Consider the following 15,693-nt stretch of genomic DNA (forward strand, 5'->3'; position numbering starts at 1 on the left):
TGTTTTGTAGGACTGTTACTTATGCATTGTATGGTGGTTTTATTAGCGCTCCATTTTTAGTTATATGTTGGCGCTATATTAGGAATATGTTGGCGCTATATAAATAAAGATTATTATTATTATTATTATTAGTTATGCACAAAACAGTTCTATTGTTTGGGCATTACAGTAGAGGTGTAATTTTCATATACAGTTATTGGCACCCTTGAAAATGTTTCAGAAGATTAAGTATTTCTCCCAGAAAATTATTGCATGCTTTGCTGTACACATGTTTTGTTATAGACATCTTTATTTCCTTTGTGTGTATTGGAACGTCACAAAAAAAAATGAGGAAAAAAGACATTGGAAATAATTTCACACAAAACCCCCCAAAATGAGCAGGACAAAATTGTTGGCACCCTCAACTTAATATTTGGTTGCAAACCTTTTGGAATAAATAACTGCAATCAATTGCTTCTGTTGAGACACAGGGGTCAGTGAGTGCTCTCATTCGCTTGCCCCGGCTGTCTTTAGAAAGACTGCATGCAGCAGGGCTCATATCACTGAACGCCCACGGTCTCTCCCCGTGGGCAGATCACTACTCAGACAACACAGTGTGAGGGTAAAACAGTGTGGCAATGCTTTATTAAACCACAAAACAGGCGAATCACACATAGAACAGACCCAGCAAAATACCCCAAGATCGTGCACATCACAGAGTCTCACCCTTCCGCTGACTTGCCAGGATAATGGCAGATGTTACATCAGAGTTTCCAGGGTCGCTACCTAACCTGTGGCACGCACACAGAAAGGAGTTAATGACAAGCGTAGAAAGATGACAGTCCATCAAGGTACAAGGCCAGATGATCCAAGGATCACAACCTGGCTTCTCCAAACATCTCCAAGGAGCCAAGTGACCGGCGGGTCCCAATCCTGGCTTTCTCCAAACGTATCCATGGTTCAGCGATGGTCAATGGAGCAGATCTGTATTCTTCCAACCAGGACCGAAAACCCCTAGGTTGTTTCCTGTACAATGAAAGATCCATGTTCCTCCTGATGGAGCCATGATATAAAATGGCTACTGTCCTGTTTATGGTCCTTTGGATGTATGCTTGTCTTGGCAGAATCTCTGTCTGTCGCTCTCTCTCTGTCTATGAGTCTCTCTATACAGAGGCATGTTGCCTATTTTTAGATTTAAGTGTCCTTCAGTCCAGCATCACAGATAAGGAGAAGAATGCTGATGAGATCAAGTACCTTTACTTGATTATTTAAACTATTTGCAGTCAAGGAAAATGCATCTAAGTAACATATCAACAAACATCCTTTTTCAGTGACCATCCATTACTGTTTTGCAAAGATAACAGAAGATAAACTATAGGAGATAATATAAATATTCATTCTACAAGAATACAAGTCAATACTTTAGACAACAGTTTATGATTCTGGGCAATTTACGTCTGTCTAATTAAGATACAAGGCTGTGTCTTCATAGGTTCATATAACCATCAACAAGCTTCTTATACCTCTCAACTGGAATTTTGGACCACTCTTCTTTTGCAAACTGCTCCAGGTCTCTCGTATTTGACAGGTGCCATGACTGTATGTAGTTTTTTTTAGCTAGTTTCCTTTCCCTTCCTTCCAAAAGCAGGAAGGTAACTCCATATAAAGTTCTGCACAGAGTCCTCAATAAATCTTGAATCAACCCTGGTGCTATGGCTTTAGGTCCTGCCTGGTGGGAGCACACAAGGCACAGAAACTTAAGACCCCCATCACATTAGACAGCAGTCAGAACAGTTATTCAGCTGACAGCTCTCCGACTCCCAAATACAGAGGAACACTCAACTGAGTGCCACTGTGTCCTCTACGAGAGAGCCGCTATCAGAGGAGTCTGGCAGTGACTTATCTGTTCACCAAAGGGTTCAGTTGTTGAAATTCCAAAATCCAGATCCTTCTCTCCCTTAATATGATTGTTTGGGGAAGAAATTATTTCAGCTGCGGATCTTCATCCTCCCTGAAGATGAGCCGCCATTAGAGTAGTCTCATAGACTCAAGCACTCCTTGAATATGGAGATCTTGGGAGAGATAGCTACAGTCCAAACCTCGATTTACCGACATTTATCTAATGTCTAGGAGACCCAAATTCCTTGCACTAGGCGTAACATTGGAGGGTTCCTTTAAATTAGCGTGGCACTACCGTGAGGTGCTCAAGTGGGTTACCAAAACCAATGTGCAATAAAATAAAGTACTTGGCATTCAACTTAGTATGTCAGTTAGGTGACCAAATACTTATTTTCCACCATAATTTGCAAAATAAATCTTGCCAAATCAGACAAGGTGATTTTCTGGATTTGTTTTCTCATTTTGACTCTCATAGTTGTGTTCTATGATGTCAATTACAGGCCTCTCTCATCTTTTTAAGTGGGAGAACTTGCACAATTGGTGGCTGACTAAATACTTTTTTTCCCCACTGTATATCTGACATAACGGTAGACATGTTTCAGCCATCGCCTGTGTATGATGTCTTCTATGATGTGCAGTTAGATCCGGGAACCTTCAGCTGTTTTTACGTTAGGTTTATGTCTGTATTTCTTAATTGCCGCAGAAAACAGTGATCAGTTTCCTTCCACCGTCACCATCATTTTATGTCTGACTAAATCCTTTTTTTCCCCACTGTATGAGGGGGGCTGCATTATGTTAGGAGTCGGATTTCTGAGTTTACTCCGCAGGGATCCAGATCCTCACATTCTGAAGTCTCCTGCTGTTTATCTACTGCAGAGGAGATTGCAGAGGAGATTGCCTTGCAGCAAATCTCTCCTGAGGCTGTCCTTCTGTCCTCCTACTGAGCATGCTCATGGGACGATCTCCCATTGGAGATCGGGAGTCATGTGCTCAGGTCCCGCTCCAGATCTCATTGGTCCATCTCTGAGATCTGGAGGCTTGCAGAAGGGCCCGGCTGCTATAAAAGGCGCGCATACATACATATCTTTGTCGTTCAGCGGCAGTGTCCACGCCGTGCTGCAGTAGCAGCTCTCCTTAGCGTCCGCAGCTGCGACGCCGAGCACACGGTAGATCTAGACGGACGTAGTGCTGCCGTCTTGGGCTACTCCTGTGACAGGATACAGTGTGTGTATTTAAACTGAGTACTGTGTCCTCAACAGGCTCAGTCTTTGTATTTGTGTTTATTTTGCATCTCTGTGACTTAACTGAGATTGCTCTGCGCACCTGGGTGAAGTTTAACCCTGTGCGCATTATACCGCCATATTGCTCCTGCCACACACTTTATTATTATTTTTATTTAGTGCGTTCCGCCGTTCCTAACAGCATTATACCCTATGAGGGGGCTGCATTATACTGTATGAGAGGGGCTGCATTATGCCCTATGAGGGGGCTACATTATATTCTGTGAGGGAGCTGCATTATATTCTGTGGGGGGCTGCATTATACTCTATGAAGGTCTACATTATATTTTGTGAGGGAGCTGCATTATATTCTGTGGGGGCTGCATTATACTCTATGAAGGTCTACATTATATTCTGTGGGGGGCTGCATTGTACCCTATGAGGGGGCTGCATTATACTCTGAGGGGGCTACATTATATTCTGTGGGGTGCTGCATTATATTCTATGGGTGGGTTGCATTATACTCTGAGGGCGCTACACTATATTTTATGGGGCCTGCATCATACTGTATGAGGGGGGTTGCATTGTATTCTATGAAGGGCTACATTATATTTTACGAGGGGATACATTATACCCCATGAGGGGGCTGCATTATACTCTGAGGGGGCTCCATTATATTCTGTGGGAGGGGCTGCAATATACTGTATGAGAGGGGCTGCATTATACTCCATGAGGGGGCTACATTATACCCTATGAGTGGGCTGCATTATACTTTGAGGGGGGCTGCATTATATTCTATGGGTGGGCTGCATTATACTCTGAGGGCAGGGATGGACCTACTGCCCGTGCTGCCCGTTCATTGCATGGGGGCCCTTCCAGCACCGCATGGCTAATTCATGGCTCCCGCAGGACAGTCCAGTTTTTGACACGCCCGGGACGCTATTTTTCCTGTATTGCACTGAGCCACCACACCCCCCCATCCGACACCATCCTCGCTCTCCCAGTTAGAACCATTGCAGCCTGCCCTGCAATGATGCGGCTGGGCTGTGTGTTTTGTGCGCACAGGACCTGTTAGAGGGGAGGAGTCAGGGGTCACATGATCAGGGGCCTCAGGCTCCATGTCTGTCTGCTCTCTGCAGGACTCTGCTGCGCTGGTTGTCATGGGGCTGGATGAGGTAACGTTTCTGTGTGGGGTCAGGAAGGTTTTACAGTGTGGATGTAGCAGAGCCGTGTGTGTTCGAGGTGTACGGAGCAGAGCCGCATGTGTACAAGGTGTATGGAGCGGAGCCGCATGTGTACGAGGTGTATGGAGCGGAGCCGTGTGTGTATGAGGTGTACGGAGCACAGCCGCGTGTGTATGAGTTGTACGGAGCGCAGCCGCGTTTGTATGAGGTGTACGGAGCGCAGCCGCGTGAGTATGAGGTGTACGGAGAGCAGCCGCGTGTGTATGAGGTGTACGGAGCGGAGCCGCGTGTGTATGAGGTGTATGGAGCGGAGCCGCGTGTATGAGGTGTACGGAGAGGAGCCGCGTGTGTACGAAGTGTACAGAGCGGAATTGCATGTGTACGAGGTGTGGGGTGCGGAGCTGCGTGTGTACGAGGTCTACGGAGCGGAGCCGCATGTGTACGAAGTGGAGCCGCGTGTGTACGAGGTGTACGGAGCGGAGCCACGTGTGTACGAGGTGTACGGAGCGGAGCCGCACGTGTACGGAGCGGAGCCGCGTGTGTACGAGGTGTACGGAGCGGAGCCACGTGTGTACGAGGTGTACGGAGTGGAGCCGCGTGTGTACGAGGTGTACGGAGCGGAGCCGCGTGTGTACGAGGTGTGGGGAGCGGAGTTGTGTGTGTACTTGGTGTACGGAGCGGAGCCGCGTGTGTATGGGGTATGCGGAGCCGTGTGTGTACGGAGTGGAGGAATATGTGTACTGGATGTATGGAGCCGGAGCCAAGTGTGTACGAGGCATACAAAGTGGGCTTTTCCCACGGACACAGGAGTACATGGCGGAGCCCCGAGGAGCACTTTAAAATTCGCACATGATGTTCCACCAGAAGTGATGTGCTGGAAGCTGACCAGAAAAGAGGTAATTTCATGAGGCGATTGTGACGGAACCAGGAATGCTTCAGATCCATCACCATGTCCTCCTCCGACAGCGCGGACAGCAGGATCGCCTTGGAATCAGGGATGTCGGCCATGTGTGCGGATCATGATATGTCCTGCACCGGAAGGCTCAGGTGGGCATTACAATGGGAGCCGGGCTGCTATAATATCTTTATAGAATCTTTCTTTCTTTCTCTGTTCTTTCTTTCTGTTCTTTCTTTCTCTCTGTTTCTTTCTCAGTCTCTGTTCTGTCTTTCCCTCTCTTTTTCTTTCTCTCTCTCTCTGTTCTTTCTCTCTCTCTAATCTTTCTTTTTTTTCTCTCTCTCTCTCTGTTCTTTCTTTCCCCTCTATTTCTTTCTTTCCTATTTTTCTTTCTCTCTGTTCTTTCTTTACTTATTTCTTTCTTTCTCTGTCTCTCTCTGTTCTTTATTTCCCCTCTTTCTTTCTCTCTGTTCTTTCTTTCATTTTTTTCTCTCTTTCTTTCTTTTTCTTTCTTTCCCCTTTCTTTCTCTCTCTGTTCTTTCTTCCTCTGTTCTTTCTCTCTCTCTCGCTCTCCTTTCTTTCTTTCTTTCTCTCTCTATTTTCTTTTTTCTTTTTGTTTTTTTTCTTTTCCTTAGTACCAGTCAGTGTGTCCACAGTACCAGCCACTATGCCCCCAGTACCAGTCAGTGTGGTTGGGCGTGGAAATGGGTGTGGTCGCGCACCACAGCCTTTCTCCTCTTTCCCTGCTTCAAAAGTTGGGAGGTATGGCTAATTAATTACCTATTCAAATTTACCATGTGGAGCCCGGCAGAGCCGAGGCCCAAGGAGGAGAGCAGCGCTGCGGGAAGGGGTCCTGAGAGAGTGAGCGCCGGTGCAGAGGAGCCAGCAGCGAGGTGAGATAAGCGTCATTGCTGTGCTGCGCTGCCGCTGTGGGGGAGGAGAGGAGGAGACAGACTGACTGTCACTCACTGTGCATGTGGCGCCGGCCGGACGGTGGCTGCAGCCGCAGCGCCAGCGTCAGTGTGTGTCTGTGAAGTCACTGTGTGCTGTGCCCCATACCTAAATGCTGCAGCTCAGGAATATGCGGACAGTGGATGGATCCTCTTGGTCTGGCCTACCCTGCCTGCTCCAGGTAAGAGTACCAGAGCTGAACAGAACTGAGGGACTGGGACCATGGCAGGCATGATTTTGGGGAGCTCCTGGGGGAGAACTGAAGCATGGCAGGCATGATTTTTGGGGGGCTCTGTCCTGGGGGAGAACTGAAGCATGGCCTGGATGCTCATGAATGGGGAGCCCCTGGCCTGGGGAGAAGGGAAGCATGACCTAGCTGCTCATGAATGTGGGGGCCCCTGGCCTGGGGAGAACTTGAAGCATGGCCTGTCTGCTCATGAATGGGGGGGGCTCTGGCCTGGGGAGAAGCATGGCCTGTCTGCTAATGAATGGTGGGGGCCCTGGCCTGGGGAGAAGCATGGCCTGGCTGCTCATGAATGTGGGGGGCCCTGGCCTGGGGAGAAGCATGGCCTGGCTGCTCATGAATGGGGGGGCCCCTGGCCTGGGGAGAAGCATGGCCTTGGCTACTCATGAATGGGGGGCCCCTGGGGAGAAGCATGGCTGCTCATGAATGGGGGGCCCTGGGGGAGATGCCTGCTCATGAATGGGGCGGCTCATGGGGGGAGAAGAAACATGAATCGGGCGGCCCGCATAGGGGGAGAAGCAGAATAAACTGGGGGGAGGGCACATGGGGAGAAGCAGCATAAACTGGGGGGGGGGGTCACATAGGCCGAGAAGCACTATGCCAAAAGTAGACCGCATATGGGGGAGAGCATTATGAAACAAAGGGAAACGGGGGTGCCTATATATATTACCTGGAGGCTGTTTTGGGCTATATATGTTATTTAGAGGCTATGCTGGGCTGTGTATATTACCTGGAGTCTGCGCTGGGCGCTGTATACATTACCTGAAGGCTGCTGCTGGACTGTATATATTAACTGGAGGCTGTGCTGGGCTGTATATGTTATTTGGATGCTGTGCTGGGCTGTATATATTAACTGAAGGCTATGCTGGGATGTATACCATATTTTATTTGGAGGCTGTGCTGGGCTGCATATATTCACAACTAGAGGCAATGTAATTTGGAGGCTGCAACTGGCAAATAATAAATACAGCCCAGAAGCACCCTACAGATATTATATCCAGCCCTGCATAGCCTCAATATTAGATAATAACAAATAACTTTGTTGCCCTATGAAGGGCAGGGGCCCAAAAAATTTCTTGCATAGGGGCCCACTACAGTCTGTGTCTGTCCCTGTCTGAGGGGGCTACATTATATTCTGTGGGGGGCTGCATTATACTAAATGAGGGGGGCTGCATTATACTCTATGAGGGGGCTACATTATATTCTATGAGGGCGCTGCATTATACCCTATAAGTGGGCTGCATTATACTACATGAGGGGTGCTGCATTATATCCTATGAGGGGCCTGCATTATATTCTATGGGTGGGCTGCACTATATTCTGAGTGCGCTACATTATATTTTATGGGGGTTGCATTATACTACATGAGGGGGGCTAACCGAACCCCTGCTATATAATTAAGACATGTACTACCACATATTATACCCTGATATTAGCGTGTTTTACCGTACAATTGGTGGTCTTGTATTTATTTCTATGTAGCTAAATAGTGGACCCCAAGAATGATTTTCTCTGGTGGGTCCAAGGTGCTCCAATCGGACACTGGTTGGGGATATAGATCTTAGTTTTTGTAGGCTGCATTTGATTACACAGAGGGAATTCTGGTTTTGAGGGCCAAAAAATAAATGTGCCTCTTATATAAAAAAAAAACCCCTATTCATAAGAACTGAAAAAAATAAGCTCTGAGTAATAAGAAAAAGGTGGTGTTATACATCATAGTGCCAGGCAGGAAATCTACAAAACCATAGACATATTGTTCTCATAAGTCAAAACTTGCCACATCACTTTTTCTAACTTTCCCAAGAATAAGAGCAGAGCACCGCTGCCTCCTCCGAGCACTGCCATTGTCCTTAGCCAAAAGCAGCTGCCTGTGAGTCACACAGCGAGCAGACGTCTAACGAAGGGAAGATTTACTGAAGGCGACATCTCATCTTAATGGGCCGACACCTGGCTAGGACTAAGTCACTTCGTACATCAATAAGCGGCGTGCTTTTATATCTGCTGACTTATTCTGCCGCCTACGGGGAAAGGATTCCTCCTTGATTGTGTGGGTGACTCTTCCACGATATCTTCCCGTGACAGGTTCTGACAAGCACGAATTGTAAGCGAGTGCATACCTAGATTACGTATATTTCCTGACAGCGAGCCTCGCTGATGGACACAGTCACAGGTTTTGGAACTCGCCCATTGAAAACATGTGGATTAAGACTGATGAGTCCAACTTCATAGTCTGCCTCCCAGATGGCACCGTACACTGACATGACTAATTAGGTATATGTATACAGCACTGTACATGTCACGGTGTACAGTGTAACCTCAACTATTTATGCAGTGGAATTGCCAGATGCTGTGATGTTTATTGCAGAAGTTTACAGCCACACAAAAAAGTTTAGAAAGAAGGGATGAACAGATGTGTCCTACTTTATAATGTTTTGGAGATTGCAAAAAAAAATGCATAAAAATGAAATCACTATTATCCTTTAGCAAGCGTGCACCTACTTGCAATGAAACTGTATATACACCAAAGAGGCCTGAAAACCATACGGCCAAATTCACACATCTGTGTGAAAAAATAGGAGCGTTTTTCATTAGTGCACTGGTTCGTTTTTCCTCCATTTTTCTGTTTTCATAATCCAAGTGTCGTCTGTTTTTTCTTTTATGCAAACATAAAAGACACTAATGAAGGTTTGTTAAGCTTCTCACAATTAGGGCTTCTTCAGACGGCCATGATCATCAGTCCGGTCTCGGAATGCAGGTTCTAACCGCGTGTCCTCCAAACCAAGGCGAGCATGACAGCTGCATATATTACTATGAGGCTGTCACCCTAAGCTCGGGAGATGCGTGGACAGTCCGAGCCTTGTGATCAAGATACTATTATAATGGACATCTCTGGGGTGCTAAGAAAGAACTGGTCAAGTCCTTCAAAATTTTTTCCTGCTGAGCGGCACTCCCGGCCACCAGATGAAGCCAACCCATTTACTTGCGAAACGTCATCATTTTAAAATATCATAACAATTCTTTAAGGTGGATGTTTGGTTTATAATATGTATTCATCTATTAGCAAAACTGACTACGAAGGGTGTCTTACTCCATGGAGCGTTTGTATGTCAAGTACCCTTTCAGACAGTTTAACTCAACTGACCGCAATGTCTGTGCCATCTGTGGGTTTCCTGTCCTAAATCTAAAGAGTAACCATTGTTTTTTTTTTTTATTTCATAAATCTATAGTACGCTTCTATCATTTCCAGGATTTATCTTTTCAGTCACAGGTTAAGGGCGCAGTCAGACGGCCGTATATCCTGCGCAAGGATCGCATCGCAATCCTCGGACTGGCTGGTGTCTCTCCTGACCTGAGTGTGACAGCTTCATAGACGTACATGCTGTCACGCACAGGTCAGGAGAGCAGTCAGTCCGAGGATTGCGACGTGTTCCTGGAGCAAGAAATATGGCCGTCTGACTGCACCCTAAGGCCAAGATCACACATGCGAGAAACTCGGACGAGTCTCACATCTTAATACCCGGCACTGCCGCCGGCACTCGGGAGCGACTGCATAGAAATACATGCAGCTGCACGCTCCGGTCCAAGTACCGGGTATTAAGATGTGAGACCCGTCCGAGTTTCTCGCATGTGTGATCCCAGCCTAAATCTGTATTCAGTGAAGACAGATTTTCCCATTACTGAGATAGATGACAGTTGGTGTTTTTAAAATTCTATGGCGGAGAGAGGAGCTAGAGGCCGACACAGACATAATGTCATGCAAGCCCCAGGAGAGCAGGTGCACCAAAGGGGGTGTATAGCATTGGAGGGAAGCAGTGGACAACCCCTTTCATTTAAACTATGTAAAGTTATATTTCCCCTGTGGTGGCACTGCAAGGGGACTAAACACTTAAATGAGTTGTTCAGGCTATGTGATTGCAGACTTGTGAATCCTCAAAGTGCGCAGAGTGCATGCTGTTAGGATTCTATGGAGCGGGCGGTCATGAGAATGCAAGTATATGATTTGCACACATTCCGACTAGACGTGCCCAGCCTCGCTCAATTCACCGTCATTGAGCGAAGCCACCCACATCTAGTCGGCATGTGACCAAAAATGAAGCAAAAACCTGATACCTGCGTTTTTTCAGCGTTTTTTCACCACCCATTCAATTCAAAGGGTGAAAAGCGATGAAAAAACGTTGAAAGACGTAACATGCTCCATTGTGCAAAAAAAACACACAAAGCACAAAATACTGATGATAAAAAAAAAACAAGGTGTGTGCATGAGATTTATGAAATCTCATAGACTTTGCTGATACTGAAAATTTGCATTAAATAAAACGGCATTAAAAAATGCTGCAAAAACGCCCAGTGTGAACTTAGCCTTATAAGGAACGAAAAATCACACAACCCATAGCAGGAGTTTGGGAAGGATTTAGTAGACCTACAGACAGTGCTACATTTTCAATATTAACTTTGGCAGATTTAGCCAACTAGGTTGTCAAACTACAACTCCCAGCATGCCCTTCACTTTATATGATGTCATCTTTAATCAGAACAACAATCCGATACCCGCAGTCTGGCTCGTGTAGGAGCGTTACTGGACACATAGTAGTCAGCTCTGTGTCCGGCCACGGGATTGTGCTGTCACACATTTCCAGAGAGGTCTCACGAGTTCTGCTCTCTGGCAGGAGTCCAGCGCACCCAGCGACTCACATGTGTCAGGTACACGATCCCATAATCTCCCAGCTGGTGTTACACACCCTGTGTAGTACTGCACTCAGTCCTCCCCGTGTGTATGGCAGGCTGATCCGGACTTGCCCCCACTTTCATCTTTCTTTATATGAATGTGTACAAGTGTGACGTGCATGCAGAGACATTAACCTGAAGGGATTCACTGCAGAAACCCAAGAAACACTGCAGCCACATTCCAAATAAAGAAAATATTTAAAGTCCGGACTGGAAAACTGAGTTTTTAACGTCTCATGATCAGATATTGGACTTGTGAGCATTTCTATATCCAGACTGAATGTAACTCAGAGGTGCTCTGATAAGGCTGTGTCTACACGTAGTTTTTTTTCTGCACGTTTTCTGATCAAAATATGCAATAACAAATGAAAATTGAATTTTTGCTGCGCTTCCCCTCTTATTAGATGAGTGTTTGCGCAGATTTGAAGCAGCGTTTTTAACGTCCGTTCTAGTACAGAAAAGTTTTGCTTCCACACTTAAAAGTGCAACTTTTTTTTCACTTGTGATTTTTTAAGGCTCCTTAGAGAAAAGATGCACCAACAGCTGTACAGTTCAGCAGCGCCTTTAAACTCACGGTGGGCAGGAGATGTCATGGAATCGCACCCACTTTGCTTATACAGTTATATAAAGCAGACTTTCCATACCAAAAAAAAAACCCCACAACATTTAAGCTACGTGGGAACATGGGTTTAGAGTCGATCAAAAAGATTTGCAGCTCCCTGATCCAGCAGCCATGTCAGTAACCTGCGGCCACCAAACTATAGCCCCGTGAACCTCCTCCTACGTGCCGGCATCCCTTTCGCCTCTGCTAATTATTAGGGCAGCTGCAACGTCATTGTTTGCAGAGTGATGCATGCGCGTTAAGATCTATGGGCCGGACCAAGATTCCCCCGAGAATTGGCCTACAAAAATTATTTTAAATGAAAGGTGTAAGACATGTAGACTGTCAGTCATTACATGTCTCACCTTGGTAATTTACAATAAGCTCTGGAAGTAGATCCTCAGCAAGATCTATAACCAGACCATGGTACAGATCTATAACGGCCGGCACGTCCCATTAGACCAAGACTGTAATGGTCTGCTGGAAGTCGTAGTAGCCGCAGGTTGGAGTGTAATAAGCATAAATATCTCAGTACCTTTGCTTTGATTTTGATTAAGGCAATGTCGGCCTTTTCATCCACGTCTATGATCTTGGCGTCATAGGTAGTCCCGTCACTGCGCTCCACTTTTAACCTTTGCTTGTTTGTGACCACGTGGGCATTAGTAAGAATCAAGCCATCTTCCGAGACAATGAAACCGGAGCCGCTGGCTGCTGGAATTTCCCGTTTTCCGAAGAAAGAAAACCTAAGAACAAGAGATGGCGGTGATATGATTGCATCAAGATAAGAAAAGTGTATGTAAATTTATAGAAAAGGAACAACACATGATATAAACTTTTTTTTAAAATCTTTTTGATCTATTAACTAACATCTGATACTTCTGATATTGTGTTATTATAAGGCTATGTTCCCACAATGAGTTTTTGATATCACCATTTTTGCACTTATTAATTAAAATAAATTACTTGCGGGGTTTTTTAAATTACACAGCAAAAAAAAAAACCAAAACCTCACCAAAAACTCATTGTGGGAACGTAACCTTAGAGTAAGGCCCAAGAAGAACCATCTTCCTGTAGACCTAGTGGTAATATGTTTCTTATTGCTGCATTTTCCATATGTTGATGTTTGACGCAAAATCGGGCCATTTACCCCCATTCCTGACCAGGAACATTTTTGGGGTTTATTCGTATATGCAGTTGACATAAGTATAAAAAAAAAATTCTCATTCGGATATTTATATAATTTTAGCTTCCTTTTTTCATGATGCATAGGTGTTTATTTTTCCGTCATATTTTATTGTTACTGTTATATTTTTTCTTTTTTTTTGCTGATATATGGTGATACGTGTGGAAAAATAAGAGAAATCATTTTCTTAATGACCATACAGGACAAAAAAATACATACAGTAAATAAATCTGCTCCCCATTCTGTAGCAAATATTTTTTATATAAGACATGTTTTGTTTTTTACATGAGCGAGGCTAGTAGCAATGATTTGGATTAACAGTGACTTTTTTTTAATCAATCTATTTTTTAACATTTTTTTTTAATTTTTCATTTATTTTACACATTGATCATAAAAGACCTTTGGGGGCAAAAAAATCTTTAATTTTATTTCCCTTGTAATTGGGGCCGGTATATATTAGGTCCAGTTGAAGGGAAAATGCAGTCTGCTGGATATTTAGTAGCGCTATCTACCCACATAAATGTAGGTTTCAGCCTAGGAGAGGATTTTCATTAGATAGGTTCCCAGCAACGAGAATCGTCCTATCGTGGCTGCTGGGCTGTGTACACATGAATTGGCCAATTTATGCACTACGTATTCTCAATTTTTCTTATTTTTTAGAGCAGTAATGCAATTCATATTTCATGTTTTCATGCTACAGAGTGCAACTTTATTTGTTGGTTATGTTTTGCAGAGCTGTCCAGGTCTCCTATGAGCCAGCAGCTCCTGCTTCCTCTCTATACACAGTGATCACTTGACCATCAGCGGATCCTTATACTGTGTACACAGTGATTACTTAGCACTTTGTATACAATGACTGAGAAGGCGCAGACCTTAATAAACTGTGCCTTCTCTTTTGGGACTCAAGCTGACTCTGATAGCCGCATCCCCACTTCCGCAGCAAAGGCAATGTGTAGGCCGAACCTGGGGGTGTTAGTGAAGACATGCTGAGCTTGCCAGATTTGGGCATGGCTACTGCTGAAGAGGGCTATATGGTCACTGGAGAACGGTTAGTAAAGATAAGATATGACTGTCAAATACGTATGATGAAATGTTGTTGCTAACAAGTGATGTGCTGCGACGTGTGACTACTAAGTTTATACCTCCTGTGCAATTCAGAAGATGTGAACTCCAAGCTTTGCACCTGCTAAATACTGTATATGTCTTACATCAGTAATTTTCTGTTTTTATAAAATGGACTGAATTTTTCCTTGTTAATGCTCTACATCCAGGGTTCCTGTGTCATTGAGGGTATGCGGCCTGAATGGGAAAAATCTGAAGGGAACACCACCACACACACCCAGAGGAACCCATGTCACTAGTGTTTAGGATCACGCAGAACACTTTGGCCCATGCTACCCTTATATTATATTATCAACGCCCTATCATTTTGTCTAACTTTTCTAGAAACTTGTTTTAGGTGTCAGTTGTAGGTAATTACACTTTTTGGACTGCCTGCAACTAGGAGGCCTTTCAATAATTCAGAAAAATTGGTGTAAGAGCAGAAAATATATTACGTTGCTAAAAAAAAACCCTAAATAATACTCATCCATTGGATTCCCTGTTGCTCCAGCGCCACCACTATAGTGATCCATGCTGGTCCTGCAGTGTTGATGTCACATACAAAACCAACATATCTCACCTATCCATGGATAATTGGGGGCTTCCAAATGTTGGGTCACGACCATTCACGAGAACAAAGTCCCAATGTCTTCTGTGTGAATGGAGTGATCGTGAGAATGTGCGACCATTGCTCCAACGACTGTCTGCGGCAGTGATGGTGACACACGCTCACCACAGCACCATTCACTTTGGGCTCCCTGTCCTCAGAATCAGCAGCCAGACTCCCAGCAATCATACATTTATCATCTTATGGCAAAACATCCTTTAAGGTGACCGCTGCAACCAATCATTGATCTCGGTACAGATGAGAGTGATTGGCTGCACTGTACAAGTCAATAATGTACGTGACCTCATTGCTGCCGAGTCGGTGAAGACCACTAATGCAACGGCACTGGAGCAACGAAGAATTGAATAGGTGAGTGGTATTTTCTTATTAATTAACTTAACTCCTTTTTTTTTACTCTTAGCCCAGTTAAAAAAAATAAAAACAGATAACCCCATTACACATTTAAATTGCTATTTAAAGGGAACCACAGGATTCAGATCTCTAGCTTGATATATAAAGTGCATTAAAGGGGTTGTCCGGGCTTTTCTCATAATCTCAGTACATATCTGGGCTGCAGAATTATGACAGTAAGTAATTTACTTTCTGTCACTAGTTTGCAGGATTTTCTAGATATTCTGAACAGAACGTCCAAGGGGGGGGGGTGTTATGGCATTGAAATGAGAACTAGTCGTAACCTCCTACTCTACTCCAAACATGCCCTCTATAGCAACAACCCCACCCTCCATAGCTACAGTCCCTCCCCGTCCACATAAAAAAGCCCTCATCACACAGTAACAAATCCTCCCCCTCTAACAGCCTCAGTGCAGAGAGCAGCTGCTCCTCCCCCAGACACACACTGAACAGTGATCTATGGAAAGTGAAAGTAGTGAGGAGGAGGGAAAATCGTCCTGTATTCTAATCTGCACAGGGGATGGCAGTCACTGATGTAATCTGTTGTGTGACAAAGCCTCTGCTGTGTGAATGAGACAGCTCTGTGTCACTGATGTCTTCACACAGCAGCAGATTTGGTGCAGTGTATGTGTGAGCACTGTGTCTCTAATGACACAAATACTGATGGGAGCAGCCTGTCCAATCAGCAGCTGT

The 15,693-nt window shown here is 45.0% G+C and overlaps 1 protein-coding gene across 2 annotated transcripts in view; it reads right to left on the minus strand.

Moving 5' to 3' along the window:
* HTRA1 (HtrA serine peptidase 1) overlaps positions 1–15,693 on the minus strand; it is a 42,321-nt gene that overhangs the window by 14,380 nt on the left and 12,248 nt on the right. For both annotated transcript variants that reach the window (XM_073546586.1, XM_073546587.1), the window contains one exon: positions 12,234–12,441. In XM_073546586.1, the coding sequence (XP_073402687.1) occupies positions 12,234–12,441 (208 nt within the window). The remainder of the gene's footprint in view (positions 1–12,233; positions 12,442–15,693) is intronic.

This window comes from Dendrobates tinctorius, unplaced genomic scaffold (assembly GCF_039654945.1).
Source record: "Dendrobates tinctorius isolate UK_male_01 unplaced genomic scaffold, ASM3965494v1 ptg000149l, whole genome shotgun sequence".
Classification (NCBI taxonomy): Eukaryota; Metazoa; Chordata; class Amphibia; order Anura; family Dendrobatidae; genus Dendrobates; species Dendrobates tinctorius.